Source organism: Cyprinodon variegatus, unplaced genomic scaffold, assembly GCF_000732505.1.
Source record: "Cyprinodon variegatus isolate N-32 unplaced genomic scaffold, C_variegatus-1.0 Scaffold794, whole genome shotgun sequence".
NCBI classification, from domain to species: domain Eukaryota; kingdom Metazoa; phylum Chordata; class Actinopteri; order Cyprinodontiformes; family Cyprinodontidae; genus Cyprinodon; species Cyprinodon variegatus.
In genome coordinates, this window is record NW_015151247.1 from 79,648 (window position 1) to 97,999 (window position 18,352).

An 18,352-nucleotide genomic window follows, 5' to 3' on the forward strand; every position below is an offset into this window, starting at 1 on the left:
ATATATATATATATATATATATATATATATATATATGTAAAGCATTACTTACCATTTCAGGTAAGTATGTGCTGCTCCAAGAGGAATGTTGCCCTTCTTCTCACCTCTCCTTCATTGTTGTACTGGATGGCTTCTAAAACTGAAAGCCCACCTTGCCTCACAAACTGCTCTACTATCTGTGGGAATATAACACAATCTTTAATATAAAAAATTTTACATTTTGGCGGTCTTATCATTTACATGGTTTTACATACCATTGGAGAGCTAGCAACCATCATGAACAAGACTTCTAGACTCAGAGTCACCATGTCTTGGTCAGCCATTTTTAGAGTGGCCGTGAGGGCAGACAGAAGTCCAAGCTCCGCCAGCTGGATGCAGAACTCCTTATTCTTGTGGGCAACATTTGCTAAAACTCTTAATACCTAAGTGAGACACCGACAATGTTACATGTTATAGTTAAAGAAAAGCAGCATGACTAACATCAGTTTTCACAGACCATTGTGTTAATGCCTTGAGAAAAGGGCAGAAGGTCAATCAATCTCGGCACCAAATGGAAAGTTAAGAGAGCAGAGCAGCAGTCTGTGGAGTGGGCTGGACAGAGAGAAGTGGAGGACAGATTAAATTCTACCAATAATTACAGGGTTTGATTCTTCTGATTGATTCTAAACAATTCATGCAATTATTTGTTAAACTGTTATTTACATTTTCCCAACAACCATGGAAATGTTTCAGTACATTCAAATATAAAAGAACAGTTCATCTTTCTTCTGTTACAGATTAAAACCCTCTGCTTGAGTTTTCGGACGCTTTCATATCTTAACAAACATGTTTTTTACTTTGTCAACTACTGTTATAATTGGGATTTAGCATTTTGTCACACTACATTTACATCCTCCAACATATTCTATTGACATTTTATATGAATAACCAAGGAAAATAGATTTTGTTTCCAATTAAAATCAGGAAAGTGTGGAAAAAATAATATTCAGCACCAACAATTCTGTTATTAATATAGGTTTTACAATTTGACTGGGTTAGTTTAACAATAATAAATCAGGATAATAAATAAGAAGAAATAAAACTTCCCCATGTGAAGAAGCGCAATTAGATTGAAAAGATGTAATTCTTAAAAGGCAATAATGTATCAGGTAACTAGTCTTCTAAATGTTTGATTAATTGAACTGAGTGTTGAAAAGAGAAAAATGTGTTTAAATAGCAAATAACTTTCAACAACTACAGTGCAAAGACATATTTTTCTGATAACATGCAGCCCAAGGTATGAACAGATTTTGATTTACACCATTCCACCATTTACACCAATGCAGCTCTCGCTATGTTTATAAAGTTGTTCTCCTGCTGGAAGAAGATCCTTTGTCTCAGTTTCAGCCTTTAGCAGAACCTTGCATGTTCTCTTTCAGGGGTTAGCCATGAAGATTAGTTTATCCACAGCATGACGCTGCCACCCCCATGTGTCAACAGTAGTCCTCATTGTGAACTAGCAGCCAAAATATCTCCTCCCACTGTTTTCACCAATAGATTTCTTCTTTCCATGCTTTATTTAGGCCAGATTTGCGGAGTGCATAGCTAACAGTTGTCATGTCAACCGTTTTCCCCAGATGACCTGTGGATCTCTGCAGCTCCTTAAACCCTTAAACTGCATCTCTAGGATTGCAGTTGCTCTATATTATTCCCAATATGGGAAGAGGCACTAAACAGTGCAAAAAATTCAAAGCTTAGGATAATATTCTACAGGCTACCGTGTACCTTGAACTTTTCTCTCCTATGTTCCTGTCTGTCCACTGATACTTTCTGGCAAACCTTTTAGAGCTTAATGGCTGTAGTTATACTGAGATTGTATTACACTGAGGTAGCTACCTCTGACGGCAACTTGTTTCAAAGGATTTTATTTGGGGGTTTTAAGAAGAAAAACAAAAACATATTCATCGACATTTATCTATAAAAAAATATATTTCTAGAACTTCTTAACTATGCATTATTCTTGTTTTCTTTAACTCCAACTAATGAAAATTGAAACTCATGGTCGTAATGTGACAATATGTTAAAAACCTTTAGCAGAATACAAATTTTTTCAACTTAAAGTCTAAAAGCTTTGCTCTAAGAATAACTGCATGTCCCGCAGCAGCTCTATGTTCTTGCAGATGCCTGCTGGGATGATACGCCCCTAAACCAACTTAATGTCCCTCACAGATCCTGTTCAAGCCAAGCAGCATTTAGAACTAGTAACTCATAGCCACAGTGGCTGAGGTGGGAGATGTCTCACACCTGTCAGGTTGTTGAGGACCCAGGCCGCCTCTCTGGCCAAGGCAGGCTGGGTGTTCAGGAAGGCAAAAAGAAGTCCACACAGTGGCGCCACAAGCTGAGCATCCCCCAGCTGAGAGCCGAGAGCTTCAGCAGGGCAGGAAGACAGGAGGTTTCCAACACACCTCAGCAGAGGACACACAAGCTATAAATGATACAATTTACTCAGCGTGATATATTAAAACAACAATACCCTTCATAATAAAAGCTTTAAAGATTTTTTAAACTTTCATTTTAAAACTATGATGAACTACGATATACGCTTGTATTGCGAAAAACTTTAAATCTTTTCTAAAACACATATCATATTGATGCACAGTGAAATAAAAATAAAAAAATAATAATAATACTAAATTCTAAATGATGATTATTTTACCATGAAATAAATATTGAGTACAGTGACAAATCATTCGTAGGCCTGAATCTAGGAATTTACATACCAGCTCCACCTCTTGGTCAACGTTTTCCTTTCCCACAGCACCACCTAGTGACACTAATAATGAACTGCAATGCCTCAAGGCTCCTTCCCCCAACAGCCGAGAGTGATCCTCAGTGCTGGTTAAATGCATGAATGAATACAGATAGAAGACGGATAAAAACATGATTATGAATAAATGTGAACATATAACAGACACTGCTTTATTAATATGAAGTTTTCACCTTGATGTGAGGGAGTGTAAACACCACGCGCACTCGATAGCTGGAGCCAGCCCAAACTCAGGGTCAGGGGTCAAAACTGATAACAACAGTGAAGGTAAGCTGGAGGCCAGGACCATCCTGGATGCAAACAGAAAAGTCTTTCAGAACTTTACAGGCAGGATGGCTGTTCAGAAAATAACACGACGCTGATGCCCTGAGCATACTGACGGGATTACTTTCTGGATTGCATCTTTGGATTGCAGAAGCTGAAAGAGGGTGAACCCTGCGGCTTCCACCACTGCCAGGTTATGTCTCTGGGTCTGCAATGGCAAAGAAAATCATACGTAAACAATTACAGCTAATACATGATTTACATTTAAAAAAACAACAACATTCAAGACCATTAATTACCAAAAACAGTAACATATTTATATACCATCACCTGTAGGGTCTATAAATAATGATTAAGCATGATGCATCAGTGTGGTAAAGAGAACTGGTGTATTCATTTTCTTTGGTAACTTTAAAAATCTATAAAACATATTTATCAAATCTGGACTGAATTACCAAATGATCAAAGTATTATGTAAAGCCAAATGCTGCTGTCCTCTGCATAGAGGCTTTGCAGCATCCGCTGCAGGACCAGCAGGTTCTGCAACAGCTTCTTCCCTGCTGCCATCAGACTGTTAAACTGTTGGACTTCTAATTAAGACTCTGCATCACACTTGTAAACATATTTGCACTACATGGCTGATTTTTTCATAATTTATTTAAATAGAACACAACTCAATGTTCTACTGCATTTTTCACCTTTTTTATTTGCAAAGCACTGAATCTTTCCATACCAATGTCTTCTGCACCATAACTTTAAACTGGTTTCCTTTTCTCCTATGCTGTCTAAATTCTTCATCATTGCCGCAATTTATAAATGGAAATGTTCATTTTACCTTTGTAAGCTGCTCATTCACTGTTGAAAAGCTGTATGCATCAAAATTTAGTTTGGTATACACTCTGTGTACACAAGATGACAATAAAGTTTTTCTAAGTCACATCTTTACTCTTTACTGTTACCAGATGTTTTAAAAATCATAACTATTTCTAGTCTAAATTTCTGATCTTAGAGAGTCTAGATGGAAAAAACTAAGTGAAAAAACAATAAAAACAAAAAAAACGAACAATAACATTCCCTGAAAGATCTCTGATGTTGAACTTATAGCTCACCTGTATACAGCTGGCTAGTGCTGGTATGATTCCCTGGGCCAGAAGCCTCTCCTTCACAACCTCACTCTCTGGGCATATATTACCCAGTGTGTACAGACACAGCTCCTGCACAGAAATAAACATACAAGTTAGAAATAGTCTGTAATAAAAAAAAACTCTTCTACCAACTAATGACCATCTGGGGTGGATGAGCACCCACTGTGAACTTGGTGCTCTGGCCCGATAGGTATGTGAGCAGATAGGGAGTGGCAGGAAGACAGGCGGTCGCCACGCCGGGGTGGGGGGAGTGGGACAGCTCATGAAGACAGCGAACCGCCTGCAGACGGCACCGAGCGTCAGAGCCAGTGAGGAGGCTGACAAGCAGGTGAATGCTGTTCTCTAGCCTGATGAGACAAGATCACAAACATATGGTTCATCAGGGGTTAAAAAGACTGAACCCACTTTTATGGCGACTGATGATGAGCCCTACTTGATGAAGATGAGTTGAGCTGATGGGTCCCTAAGAGCTTTACTAAGGGCTCTTATATAGGCCTCTTTTTCTGTGCCGCTTTGCTGCAGCTTATGGAACAAGCTGACCACATCCTGAGAAAAAAGAAAATCCTCATTTTCTTATAATGTCCAACCAGGCAGAGACTAAAGCTAGTGAGGTTTACCAGTTCTCCAGGAGTTATCTCCATAGTGTCCTGTTCTTCATTTTCATCTTCATTAAGAAGGAGCCTCTTGCTGACAAGTTGTCTATCTCTGCGAGCTTGCCTGAGTGCTGAAGCAGAAAAATCAATAAACCCCACAATGTTTTAAAGATCAACCAGAAGTCCATCACAGTGTACAGCTTTCCAGATAAAAGTGAGGCAGTCAAAAAATAGCTAGAACAGAAATAGGCCTGTATTATTTTTTAGTTTCTGATCAGATATTGTGCTTCATGCTGCCAAACTATTAGCCAGTGATCCCATATTGGATTAAAAAACAGTCATTATTTCACAGTCAAAAGACCTCTTTCCTTTTTGTGTGTACACCTTATTTTCATTTGTTATTGAAAACAGACACACATACAGTTACGGGAAAGTGCCAACACACCCCTTTTTGTATTTCAAGTAATACTTCACAGGAACATACTTTAAATTAGGTAGCTATATGGTAAATAAGGTAAAACCGAAAAACCCATGTATAAAAAAAAGTGTATGATTCAACACTAGAATCACACTTATCAGGAAAAATGGAGTGTTCCACAAATTCTAGTGTTTCTTTACCTTCATTGACATTTAAAAAACATCATTTTAGGCCAAATCCCACATTTTAGATAAAGTTAATGTATGAAATTTTGATTAAGCCACTGATTCATTTTCTATTTCACCACTCATCTTGTATATCTGCTGCTGTGTTTGCAAATCACTGGGACTCTCATGTTTGGGAACCCCTGCACTAGAATAATTTAGTACACAGAGAAGAACACAGGAATCAAGACCTAATCATTGTCCCTCCACCTCTATGCCTCATAGCTGGTATGATGGCTCTATGCTGATCTGCTTGGTTTAGATCTAAGCTCAAAGCTGCTTGTGTCTCATCCCTGTACAGGAGGCATCTTCTCTGGTCTTGCAAATGATTGAGACTCAGCATCGCTTCTTTTCCAGATAACGTTTCATATTCATTAATTTTAACCTACCTGTTCTGCTAAAGGGTTTAACTCTAAAAAGTAAACAGAGGCACATGGATCCTGAAGCTGAATAATTAAACGGACAAAAGAAGCATTGAAAAATAACCGAAATGTGAAGTTAATGATGGCGATATTGGTGATAAAGGAGTTAAAAAAAAAAAAAGCATCAACAGCAGCTACTGCTTTTATTATTCCTCTTTAGCATCCTGTTTACAGATCTGTGGGCTATAGATCAGAAAAAAAACTGAACCAAAGTGTAAGTGTATACTGCCTTCCTTTAAAAATAAATAAATAAATAAAATCAGTTAATATGTACTAAGTTTTTTTTCCATATACATCCCTTCCATTCTCTTAGCATACAGCTTTGGCAGCTGAGTGTTGTCACTCACCTCTTTCTTTCTCTCTCCTCCTGAGCCTGAACTCCTCCAGGCTTTCAGCATGTTGACCAGTTTTGTAGCGAACTTTGTTTAGTCTCCACATTTCACCGGGAACAAACACAGATAATTATAAACGAAACGTTACAGCCGATGCTTTAAGTTCAGAACTGTAACCATGGCAGTCACTGCTTTAAAGCTCTTCTTCGTATTTTACAGCGGTGGGTAAACAACATGGAGTGCTCATTACTGCCACTCTGTGGAAGATTAGAAGATCTGCTGTTGTTTCATCTCCTTTTGCGGTGGGTAAACAACATGGCGTGCGCTTTACTGCCACCCTGTGGATTGGAGTGTGAAGATTAGAACCTCTGCTGTTGTTTCACGTCCTTTAAAAGACCTTCGCCGCCGAGTGGAACATTGCACAACACCTGAAAAAACGTTTCATAAGCACTTAGTTGGAACATTTGTTGGTATTTTGGATATAGAAGTAAAAACTTTTAGTCTTTTAGCTCAAAGGGACACGCATTTTAGAAAACCCTATCTCCCCGCAGGTCACCAGTAGGGGGCAGTGTTTCACACATTTTGAGCAACCTCTTTTGCCTGTAGGTACTCCTTTGATTTAATTTATAATTAACTACACAAAGAGAGGAATGTCTAACCAAATCCTCTCTAAAACATATAGACTTACATCACATGGTCTCATCTAATCTCTTTAGCTCACCAAAATTTGTTTTTATTTTTAAAAGAATTTAGGTTTGGGGACCAATGTAGACATGGGATACATACTGTTTTGCCCGTATGCTTGTGAGTTATTCTGCTGAAAGATCTACTTTCAGAGTCGAACAGGCTTTTATCAATGATGATATAGTATTTCAGTTTATAATACCATGCATTAACAGCTTCCATTGTCTTTGAGAGAGAAACAGGCCCATTGCATCACAGATCCCCCATCATACGTTAAAGTGTGTGTAAAGTATTAATCTTCCTTTGTTTTATGTCAAATCTGAAAGTTCTTTTTATGAATAGTGTCATTTGATCAAAGCAAACAGTTCCAATCAAAGCCCACCAAAAAAAGAAAACACCCCATGGTTTAAATTTGTGACCACAATAGTGCACTTTTCTCCTGATATACTTCCAAAAACACACCTTTGTTCATTACAGTTTGATGACAACAAGAGACTTTTACACCTGCAGTTTATGACTTCCTTTATCTTTCCATGGTGGAAAACTCAATATGGAATAATCAGTATGTATTTCAATCTAGAAAACTGACACAAAGAGAAAAGACAATTAGAAGAAATTTATTGATACAATTACTTGGTCTTTGGTGCTCAGATCTCGGCAGGAAACATATAGCTGAATTTTGATAGATATGCATGAATAGGAGAGAAGAATAGGGCTGTTTTGCCCCAAGGCCTGAAACTGGTGGTGGAGTGGAGATAGATGAAGTTGGTCAGTCTGTAGACTGCTGGTTAGCGAGACGGTCTACTGAATTTTATGGGGAGATCCAGTGGACTGCATGAGCTGATAGTAGAGCTTCACTCAGGGACCTGGAGGATTGAAGTCCAGTTGGTTAACACAGGTTGAGAGAACCTGTTCATGATGAGCAAGCATGGAGCGACAGTGGAGAGGAAAAACTCCCCATTGGGAAGAAACCTTCGGCCGGACCGGTTGAAATGAGACGCAAAATGCAGTAAGAGTCCGGGAGTAATGAAACTCTGATGAAGTTTAGCTAAGATGGTGGAGGAGGGGCTGGAGGTGGGTAGAAACTAGGTCATCTAAACAAAGCCACACAGCGCATCCACCGCCTGCGCAAAGGAGCAGACAAGTTGTGGATCGGAGGCCTTGCAAGATGAACTTTGGATGCTGATTGGCTTCGTGGAGGTGTGGTTCAAAGCTGAGTGTCGTAGGTGGATGTAGAAGAGCACCAGTTTCTTCAGTTGAACTTCACACTAGGCTCCTTTTTTACCTTAGAAACAGATATTCATGTATTAACAGAATTTTTCTTGTGTTATCAGATGACAAATGGAGTCTATAACAATGATTGAAAGTCGCTTTCTTTAAAATAACTATCACAAACCAAGAGGTGTTGATTTTGACAAAAGAAAAATATCCAATATTATAAACACATTAAATAAATGCCCTCAGATTTAAAGTTTATTTTTTGTAGAATACTGGGTTAAAATATTAATATATTTTGAGTGTTTTACCAATCTAATCTGTGAAAAGCCTGAAGTTATAACAAGAAAGTGATGCCAAAGAAACTTGCATGTTTACATCTTATTTTTTGTAATGTCTTCTAGGTTAAGAGCATCAATTAAATTAATACAGTTTTTGAATTCAAAGTAATCTAGTGTGGATGTACTCTAAAGGAAACAACACTAGAAGGAAGACAAAAACACTTTAATACAAAACTGATGTTTACACTGAAATGTTGTATCTTTGTAGAAAAATTTTCTAAAAAATTCTAAAAAAAAAAAACCTATTTGGCCTTTCCCTCAGTCAGAGGTTTCCAAAGCAAGTCATTGCAAGTTAATATAACATTATTACGTACAAACTTGACAAAGTTTTTAGTTGAATTTCCTTCTTGATGCAGCTCATCTTCACCCCAAAGACTGAGGGGTGAATTACATTTAGATACCATGCAAAAAATAAAAATGGAATTATATAATTTTCTGTAAATTCACAGGTATGGATATAAACAGTTCAATAAAAGTGAACAGAGACACATTTGTTTCTCCATTACAGCCATTCGATCCACATCCAGTCCACCTGGAAAGTTACACCTTTTTCACATACAGTCTAAATTGTAATAAATCAACCTTTTTCTAAAAAAAAAAAAAAAAGTAAACACCTGATTTTGACAATTTAAAAAAATGTTTTTTTTTTCTCCATAATTTGAAAATATATAAATATATTACAGAAATCACATTGAAGTAAATAATTACAGGTCTTAAGCCCCCCATGTATTCAAGCAATTTCTCCCATTTGCTTTGGAGTCAATTTTAACTCCATCCAAGGTCTTGGTTCAGAGAATGCATCCAAAACATCTTAAAATTCTCATCCACAGAGCATGTTAAAAACGTGTTACAGAGTGCTTAAAAATACTCTTAAAGTAAAACATGCAGCAAAATTAAAAAGTCCGTTTTTGTCTAGTTTTTCATTGGGACCTTCTACCCATGTAGTCATGGTTAGAAACTATGCATGGCTTCATCCTCAGCTTCTACAGGCTGATGAAGCTGGTTCTTGTCAGGACTCTTTGCTCTTAGACTTCTTTTTCTGTGGAGGAGAAAAAAAACGATAATTAAGGTTATGATTCGATAATGCTGACATTGATCATTTGGGAATTTATCAAAGAGCTAATCTTGGATGTTTACGTACCTTTTTGTGGACGTCAGCCGAGTTCGTTTCTAAAGTTGAGATATCCAGTGTAGAATCTTCAATGTCTTCTGGGACCTCATCTGATTTTATTTTGCTTTTTTCTGAAAGATTAACACAATAATGGTAAGCAACCTCAGAAAAACTTCAGACAGCCATGATTCCATGAAGCCACTGACTTACTTTTCTTCTTTTTTGGATGACTTGTGGTTTCCAGGCTCTGCTCGCCAGTTTCCGATGTAGATTTATTGTCAGTAAGCCCAACTTCATCCTCTGTCTTCTCTTCTTGAACCGTCTGCTGTGAATGTTCTTTATCAGCCTTCTTTTTTTTGTTTTTTTGCTCTCCCACTCCTTCCTCTGGGATTTCCCTACTGCCAAGAGAGTCTTTTCTCTTCTTTGCTTTCTTTTTCTCACCAATTTGCTCTGAATTTCTGTTTTCTTCAACTTTTTGTTCATTATTTTCTTCCTCTGGGACAGTTACATGCTCTTCATTTCTTTCCAGATCAGTTCTTTCTTTCTTTTTCTTTTTTTTTTTTCTCTGAACATTCTGCTCCGATTCCTTGTCGCTTTGAATTTCACTTGTGTCTAAGTTTTTCTCTGTCTCTGCTTTTAAATCCTCATCAACTTTATCTAAATTCCCTTCATTATCATCCCCCTTTTGCTTTTTTTCTTTATTTTCATGTAATTCGGTTACATTAGCGGTTTTCCTCTTTTCCTTCTTTTTCTTAGTAATTTGCTCTAAATTGTCTTTTTCTTCAACATTAAGCTCTACATTTCTTTCTTCTGCCGGAGGTGCATGCTCTACATTTCCCTCCTTATGTTTCTTTTCTTTTTTTTTCTTAGCCTTTTTATCCTGAACCTCTTGCTCGGATCTTGTGTCGCTTCCAGCTGTATTTGTACTTTGATTTATTTCTTCAGCTTCCAGTTCTAAATTCCCATCATATTCCTTTTTCTTGGACTTTTTATCTATTTGATCTACATTTTCATCTCTTGTGGATTTCTCTTTTTCCTTCTTCTTCAATTTCTTTTTCTGTAAAACTAACTGGGAAACATTCTCACTCTTATTACTGTTCTTTCCTTCCTCAGTCAGGATCTTTGTTTCTAGCTCAGTAGTTTCACCTGCGTTCTTTGGCTTCATCTCTTCGTCTTTTTTATCACAATTTGTCTCATCAAGTTTCCCGTCTGTCTTGTCCTCATTTCCCTCCTTTTCCTTTTTCTTCTTCTTTTTTCTCTTGGGCTCAGGTGCCTCCTCGTCTGTTTTTTTCCCCTCAGGGACTAATATTTCGTCTAACGGTCTTTGTTTTTCAGCTGGAAGTGTGGATGAAACCTGCCCCTCCACTACATTTTTTACTTTTTTACTATGGGTCACTGTACTTGGGGTGGCAACATGTGCAGCATGTTCTTCTTTGTGTCCCTTCTTCTTTTCCATATTCTCCTTTCGCGGCGTCTGTGTCGCAATTTCCTTCTCATCCTTCTCCATCTGTCCCTTCGTCTCCCCCGTTTGCTGGACAGGAGGTTCCGCTTTGGGTACGGGTTTAGCTCGTGGTTTCCTGACTCGTGCTTTCTTTGGTTGGGGTTTAGGGGAGGCAAGTGCATTGATGGTCTCCATCTTGGCTATGTCGACCTCTGCAGAGACACAGCAAACAAACTTGGTATAATGATCCAGTTGGAGTTAGATTACTTGGACCTGACAAAATAACTTGTTGACGGGACAATTATAAGGAATCCACTTTCACCAATTTGGCCTTCATAGCACAATGTTGAGAGAAGAAGTCCTATTAGTTGGTAGGAGACACAAACATTTGCTAAAAGGTGCTCTAAAATGGATTAATAGAAATGCTTCTTCCATCTTAAAGTCAAACTTTATTTATTTTTTTATTCTTGTATAGAATTAGCAATTGATAACCCAAACTACATTTTATTTTTCTTTTTTACAGGACTACTTAGTTTGTTTCCCAATCCAAAAATTTGAAATGTTAAATTAAAATAAAAATTTCTTAGCAGAAAAAACGTTTAGCTCTGATCTAATCTAATCTGATCAAACCAATCATTTAAGTGAGATATGACCTTTAACTGCTAATTCTAACAAGGACTGTGTGATGGCGTGAAGGAGCGCATTGCTGCCTGCAGGAAAGCTGACATGGAGAAAAATGAATGGGCTTCCGTCTTCCTTTTTGCCCCCCAACATCCAAGATGTGTAATAGTGTAGTATAAACAGCCTTGCCCCTGACCTGTCCCCTCGCCAGCGTTGCTTGGAATTGCCAATTCAAATTGACTCGTGAAACACTATTTGCATGAAAACCCAAACAGCAATTTGCTTATAGTTTTCTCTGTTCTGTCTCACAATTAGCAATCTTGAAGAAGAAAATGAGTCTGGATGATCTATGAGCAACTTCACTTGATTAAAAAAACTGCAGCTTTGACATGAAAAGAAAATGCACTTTTTATTAATGCATCTTTTTCAAATTTGACATTTTGAAAATATAAATTCAAAATGTCCTTTTATTTAACTTTTGGATTAAGAAACTAAATTAACGGTCCTGGAAAAAAGAAAATGCAGTTTGGGTTTATTGCTAATCTTAAAAGAAAGGATGCAGCTTTTACTTTTTTGTAATTTTGTAAATTTCAAAAATGAATTTTGGTCCATTTTTTTCTTTTTCATTTATACCAATTAAATGGTAAATATTTTTGTATTTATAATTTTAGTTAATCCACAAAATTAGCATTCTTAATAAGAACATGCAATTTGGATGATCTATGTTTCATTTTATCTATTAATCAAGAAATTAATCATTATTTTGAAAATGGAAAAGCATTTCTATTAATCCATTTAATTAGGAAATTGAGACACATTTGCTTCCAAAGTAGTTATGGCCAGAGGAAAACTAAAACCCTAAAAAGAACAATATAATATTATGCATGATGACGGCAACATCAGGCTCCAGAAAAATAACATTTATGAGGGATAAAGAAGCTGGTCAGAGGTGATGGAAAGAAACAATGGAGCTGAACATCAGGAAATGCTAGAAAAATCTACCAAATAGCTTCTAGGAGGGTAAAAACTGTTAGCATGCAGCCAGAGCTGCAGCACAACGAAATGCCTCAGAGTACAGCCCATTTATGTGTTCAGAACTAAATTTTATCTGCTGGAAGACTTGAAAACAGATGTTCCCTCATTCTATCTATCCTATCAGACCACAAATCCACTCTCCAGATGTGCAAGGGTGGTAGAAACATTCTGTAGTGTAACTGCAGCAATTATTGACTCAGCAAGGCTGATTATTAATAAATGCCACAACCTTAAGTTCTTGTAAAAAAAAAAAAAAAAAAGGTCCTTTTTATTCCTCAATTGTGGAACATTGAAAACATTGAAGTTTATAGTTGTAATGGGACACAGTAGAAAATGTCCAATGGATATGAATACTTCTGTGAAGAGTGCAGTGAGATTTGAATATTCTTTTTGCAAAAAAAGCTAATAAACTTTACAAATGTTCTCCCACCTGTCAGCTGGTCCAGCAGCTTCTTCCACTTCTCTACGTCCAGACTGCTGTCAGAGTCCGATCCATTCCCCTCAGCAGCAGCTTTCTCTGACGCATTAAGCTTAGATTTCTTTGCTTTAACATAACCTTGACTTGACTTTTCAGTTGTTTTTCTTTTTGCTGCAACAGTCTTTAAGAAAAGAGACAAATAACGATGATTGGAAACATTTAGATAGAGTCCCAGAAAGAAATGGAGGATGATGAAAAGTTTACCTTCTTTGGTGAAGCTGGGTTTTTAACAGTTTTTTCTGTTTTCTTTCTTGCTGTGGCTGACTTGGCTGTTATGATAAAATATTTTCAAAGGGATAGGAAATAAAAGTTATCTAAGAGATTTACTAATTTCTAAAATTGTAATACCTTTGAGGAAAAATAAAAGCTGTACCTTCAGAGGGGGTCTTTCTTTTTCCTGATTTGGAACCTTTTGCTGAGTTAGGACAGCCTTTCCTGTCAGGAGTAAAAACAATCATTTGTGTCCATGTTATTGAAAAAAACAAAAAACAAAAATCATTAATATATTTATTTTATAAAAATACTAACTTTAACCATGAATTGTAGATGTCCAATAAAGAAACGGGTGGATTTGTCTCCTCCTGCAGGAAATGAAAGAATATAAAACAGATTTTAAATGGAGCAGAGTTTTTAAACAGTATTTAAAACCTGATATCATTTTAATAATTCTTTTAACATTCTAACGTTATAATTTTGCAGAAAAGGGCAGATTAATTAATTCGTTCTGATAAAGTTCAAAACTCCTCATGTTCTTTCTTGTTTAGTTTTGAATAAACAAACCAGCTCTTTAATTTAATGTTTGTTTATGTAATGGGTTGAAAAACTGAGACAATACAGTGGTTTTCATTAAGACTGAAAAATATGTTATCTGATTTATTTCAGGCATCATTAAAGAACCTGATGTTAAAAGAGTATGCCAAAATATTGGGATGGTGGCCTTTTTACATTTTAGTTTTGGTCTGAGCCCTGCCTCATGACATGAGCATCCTAACTGATGTTGAACCTGCACATTTAGTGGATTTACTATTACAGAGCCACCTAAAGACCTAAAATCAGTTTGTAGCTGTAACAGCATCATTTTTATATTGGAATCTGATCATTGAGGCAAAGGAAGTAATAGTTTAGAAAAAATGCAAAAAAAACAGCAAAGAGACATTTGTTCAAATCAGACAAATACAGAATTGGAAATTTTTTCCTAAATTGGGATGAAGAAAGTAAGAATTTAAGTTAAGCAGTTGAGGAAAAGTTCGGAGATGTAAAAAAAGCTACTTGTTTGAACTTCTTGATAAGCTAACAGGTTAATATTCAAATTCGTTTAATAAATAAAAGGTCAGAAGTGTTTACAGGTTTATCCCGCTACAACACATATTGATTAACATTGCATTGTTTAAAACAGTTTTCATAGCTTCCTGTTAGAAAACTGCACCCTTTTTGTATTCAATGTGTTCAGCTTCCTAAAAAACAATTTATTTTAAATCCCAGAGGGTTTGGTTCGGTGCTGTAGGTAAATAACTTCATGTACATCACATATTTAGCATGTATATTGCTAACTACCATTAGTGTGAGGTAATCCAGACAGTATATATGTGACAAATGATTGAAATCAAAGTATATGAAACCTTTTCTGGGCTCTACTTTCTTTACAGCATATTCTCCTACATATACATGTTACAGCAAGGTGTTATTGGATTAAATTGGATTCCTAGAGCTGAAGTTTTTATAATTATTTTTAAGAATACTTTTAAGTCATCCTGCTTCAAAATTTCCACATCAAGAAACGTGATATTCCATAGCAGCTGAATTTTAATTTAGAAAGTTTTAGAATTCTCACTGCATTTAACCTGTTTAGGATGATCTTTTTCTGGGGTTTCTTGGGTTTGGATCTAGGAAACTACAAAACTGACATAATTAACATAAATTATATGATTTTAGGGTAATACTGACAGAAAACACAGGCCTCTTAAGTTCATGTAGAGTTATACTGGTATAAAAGCAACTTTAAAAAAAAAAAATAAATCCCCAGCTCTTATTCTGAGCAAGCAGCTGACCGATAACCAGTATCAAAGATCCTGACGTTTAACTAATCTACCTGCAAATTCAGGTTTAAGGTCACTGCTGACTGCAAGTCTACTATAGATCAAACTTCCCAATGTTGTTATACCAGTGTGATATTTACAAATAAAAATGATTAAAAAATGATCCAATATTAACTCATATGAACAATTTTAACAAAGCATACTGAATGAAACCAAATCTATACTATAGATACACAAGTAATGAATAAAGAATTAAATAATAATTTATACTAAAACTGAATTTTATTTAATTTCCCTTTGGGATTAATAGAGAATTTTTGAATTTTAATTTCTTGAATTAAACTCTGGTGTTTTAGTGCCATATCTTAGCTGATCATAACATAGTTACTAATGATTATAATAGTTGAACTGAGCTGCTATTCTAAATTCAACAGTAAAACAATGTGCATATTAGTAAAAACATTGTAATAACCATCAACCCATTTCAGTAGGCCTCACTTTCTGTCAGTTTTGGTTTTCTAACTTTTCACTTTCTCTGTATATCGATTTTACTCAGGTGAATGAGAGAAATAGAAAACTCTCACTAATATAAATGAGATAAATTATGCCTGATTGGAGAAGTGAGGAGTTTGGTACATTTTGGTAAACTGAAACGCTGCAATCTTGTAACCTATGCGGCAGTGTGTGTGTTTTGTAAATGTGTGAACAGTGTTGACCTGTGGGCTGTGCCTGTGCAGCTCCTCAGCGGCTGAAATGAAACCATGCTCCTTCAAATGGCGGTAGATCAGCTGGGTCAGATCCAGCTGTGATGCGTTCACAGACATGTTTAAAGCGGAGAAAAATAATCAAACAGAAAAAAATAAAACTACAGAGAGAAGGATTTTGTCATTAAATCTAGCCACATGCTGTACGGAATTATTTAAACTAAACTCCACATGGTGAACTCTGCTGCCGGATGTATTTCCTCTCACTGATGTGGTGCATCATGGGAGATGTAGTTTATTACAGTGTCGCTGCGTTGACTCCCGGTTTCTTACAACGCAACGAAGCGAAGCAAAGAAAGAAAGAAAGACCCCTAATCACTAAGTAAGTGTCTCCCTAACGAAGTCACACTACCAGCTATGGAAAGCAGGGAGGGAGGTACAGGGGCAAAGGAAAGCATCCGTTTCTATGGTAACACACTGACGCCATGGGGCTGCAGCTCTGTGGCTATCAGAATCAGAAATACTTTAGTAATCCCAGAGGGAAATTACTTTTGTTAAATGCTCCGGTTACAGTTTTATATATTTGCCCCTTTCTTTAAAAAGATTAATATGGTAAAATAAAACTATTTGAAAGAGGAGCTTTCCTTTTATAATTAATTACATCTTTTTTTCTTCTTCCTAACTTGTGATTTTCTGAACTTACATTTGAATCCACGTATTCCAGCGAGCCAGCATTCATACAGACTCACTAACTACCCACTACATGGTTTGGGATGGCCCTTAATTTGGCGGACCCTCCATGGAAATGCACAAACAATGGTGTCCTGGCTGCTCCACAATAAGGAAAAAAAAGGATTAGGATTTGGATTTCTGAATAAGAGACAACTTCTCCTGTCTGCTTTGATCAGAATGAGCCTGTATAATCAGAACACACAAAAAAGAAGGAGCATCAGGGGATCTTCAGCTGTAAACTTTTACTTTTCTACTGTGGAAGCCTACAGTATACTATCAAGACTAATAAATAATTTAAGTTGCTCAATTGTTTTCTTCCTGTTGGGTCATATATTTTATCCACCTGGTCTTTCATGTGCTGAAAAAGGATATTTTGTCAAACTTTTTATAAAAAGACACTGACGATTCATTGGACATGCTCGTTCAAGAAAAACTGAAATGTATTAATTATTTTATTATTGAACTGATTTGACAAGGACTGTAGATTGTGTGTTAGAACAACTGATTGTTTATTAAAGAACCAGAATTTCCACATTTTGGAAAAAGATGATAGGTGGTTTGAGAGGAGTGTGAAGGAAACCAACCTTTAACAGAAAAAAACAACCTTAAACAGAGGCGATGGACTCAGATGTCAGCTTTCAAAAACCTACAATTCAATGACTCTTTGACTGATTCCTCCCTGCTGTCATCGCACCCCCACACCTCATTACAGTGGAACAGAGCACCTCGCTGTTCAGCCAGGCCAACAATTCCCTTTAATGACCCCCCCTTTCAGAGACATAGACAGGTTCCGGGTATTACAGGCTAACAAAAAACCAAACAACCCCCATTACTAAGGGATGGACCCGTTCATAAGGTTCAGTGGATTGTTTGTTTTTTTTTTTTTACTTTTTGGAACAATTCAGTACTCCATTCATTTTGCATTTTAATCTGGGGGAAAAAAAGAGATGTTTACCTTAAAGAACATGATTAGCTTGCTTCTAAATAGACAAAACTTATACCAGCTTCTTTGTCATTGCATTTTGGTAACTGCAGGTCCACAATATGTAGAATGGATGATACACAACTCAATGCCACATAAGTGTATATTTTGATCAGAAAATGTTAAGTATGTCTATATATATGGTTATGATTATACTCAAGATCAAACATAAAGCAATATAATTCCGCAAGCTAAGAGCATGCTTACTGTTTTTGTTATAAATGCATGTTTTTTGCTGAGGGAAGTCCGTAGCTTTTATTAAGCTTTCCTGTTCTTTAAATGAAGAACCTGTTTCCCATCATCACAGTCAAACAATAAACAACCAATCAAAAAAGCTTAAGGCTGGTCTCCTTTCTTCCAGGTGTGTTTGGATAAAAAATGTAACCCCTAATTCTCTGATTAGTTTGGGGAGAAAATAAAGGTCGCTGGGCAGAGGATAGGCTGCCAAGCTAAGGTGGTAAGACCTTCGGTCAAACTAAAGGAGAGTATACAGAGGACTGTGAACTGAAAGAGCCCCATTCATCAGGAAAACCAGGGAAGGAAAACAGACTGGATTCCAAACTCAGAGTCAGCTGTGCTCAGTGGGTCTCAGTGAGATTGATTTCAAGACTTTTGACAATCCCCTTTTCCTGACTAACAAACATAAGCAATTTAGGGTAAAGAGACGGTTATATGGCCGAATCAGTTCCTATTTTCAGAGTAATGAAAGGACACACTGTCTGGTTTTAAAGAGGAACAACTATTTTAAAATAATTTTGTGGACCAAAT

General features: G+C 36.6%; 2 protein-coding genes across 2 annotated transcripts in view; both read right to left on the reverse strand.

Moving 5' to 3' along the window:
* The window catches only part of tmco6 (transmembrane and coiled-coil domains 6), a 7,331-nt gene extending 904 nt beyond the window's left edge, over nucleotides 1-6,427 (reverse strand). Inside the window, exons 1-12 of the mRNA XM_015396399.1 lie at nucleotides 6,220-6,427; nucleotides 4,833-4,939; nucleotides 4,649-4,761; nucleotides 4,379-4,562; nucleotides 4,180-4,284; nucleotides 3,187-3,278; nucleotides 2,980-3,096; nucleotides 2,760-2,874; nucleotides 2,284-2,464; nucleotides 497-591; nucleotides 255-422; nucleotides 53-176 (exon numbers count right to left, since the gene is read on the reverse strand). Coding sequence (XP_015251885.1) covers nucleotides 57-176; nucleotides 255-422; nucleotides 497-591; nucleotides 2,284-2,464; nucleotides 2,760-2,874; nucleotides 2,980-3,096; nucleotides 3,187-3,278; nucleotides 4,180-4,284; nucleotides 4,379-4,562; nucleotides 4,649-4,761; nucleotides 4,833-4,939; nucleotides 6,220-6,310 — 1,488 coding nt within the window. The 5' untranslated portion in view covers nucleotides 6,311-6,427 and the 3' untranslated portion in view covers nucleotides 53-56. The remainder of the gene's footprint in view (nucleotides 1-52; nucleotides 177-254; nucleotides 423-496; nucleotides 592-2,283; nucleotides 2,465-2,759; nucleotides 2,875-2,979; nucleotides 3,097-3,186; nucleotides 3,279-4,179; nucleotides 4,285-4,378; nucleotides 4,563-4,648; nucleotides 4,762-4,832; nucleotides 4,940-6,219) is intronic.
* A 2,732-nt stretch (nucleotides 6,428-9,159) lies between these two features.
* LOC107098626 (DNA ligase 1-like) lies at nucleotides 9,160-16,115 on the reverse strand. The gene is made up of 8 exons (XM_015396400.1): nucleotides 15,883-16,115; nucleotides 13,659-13,711; nucleotides 13,504-13,565; nucleotides 13,335-13,399; nucleotides 13,083-13,251; nucleotides 9,766-11,208; nucleotides 9,586-9,686; nucleotides 9,160-9,483 (listed from the first exon to the last, which is right to left on the reverse strand). Exons 1-8 carry the CDS (start codon nucleotides 15,988-15,990, stop codon nucleotides 9,454-9,456), a joined length of 2,031 nt encoding a protein of 676 aa, XP_015251886.1. The 5' UTR covers nucleotides 15,991-16,115; the 3' UTR covers nucleotides 9,160-9,453.
* Nucleotides 16,116-18,352: the final 2,237 nt, after the last annotated feature.

Bases quoted from the DNA above. Each gene is read 5' to 3' on its own strand.
- LOC107098626 (XM_015396400.1), bottom strand. From the start codon at position 15,990: ATGTCTGTGAACGCATCACAGCTGGATCTGACCCAGCTGATCTACCGC. The intron at 11,209-13,082 runs GTGGGAGAACAT...GTGTCTCTGCAG, and splicing joins GCTGCTGGACCAGCTGACAG to AGGTCGACATAGCCAAGATG. The intron at 9,687-9,765 runs GTAAGTCAGTGG...TTAATCTTTCAG, and splicing joins TCATCCAAAAAAGAAGAAAA to AAAAAAGCAAAATAAAATCA.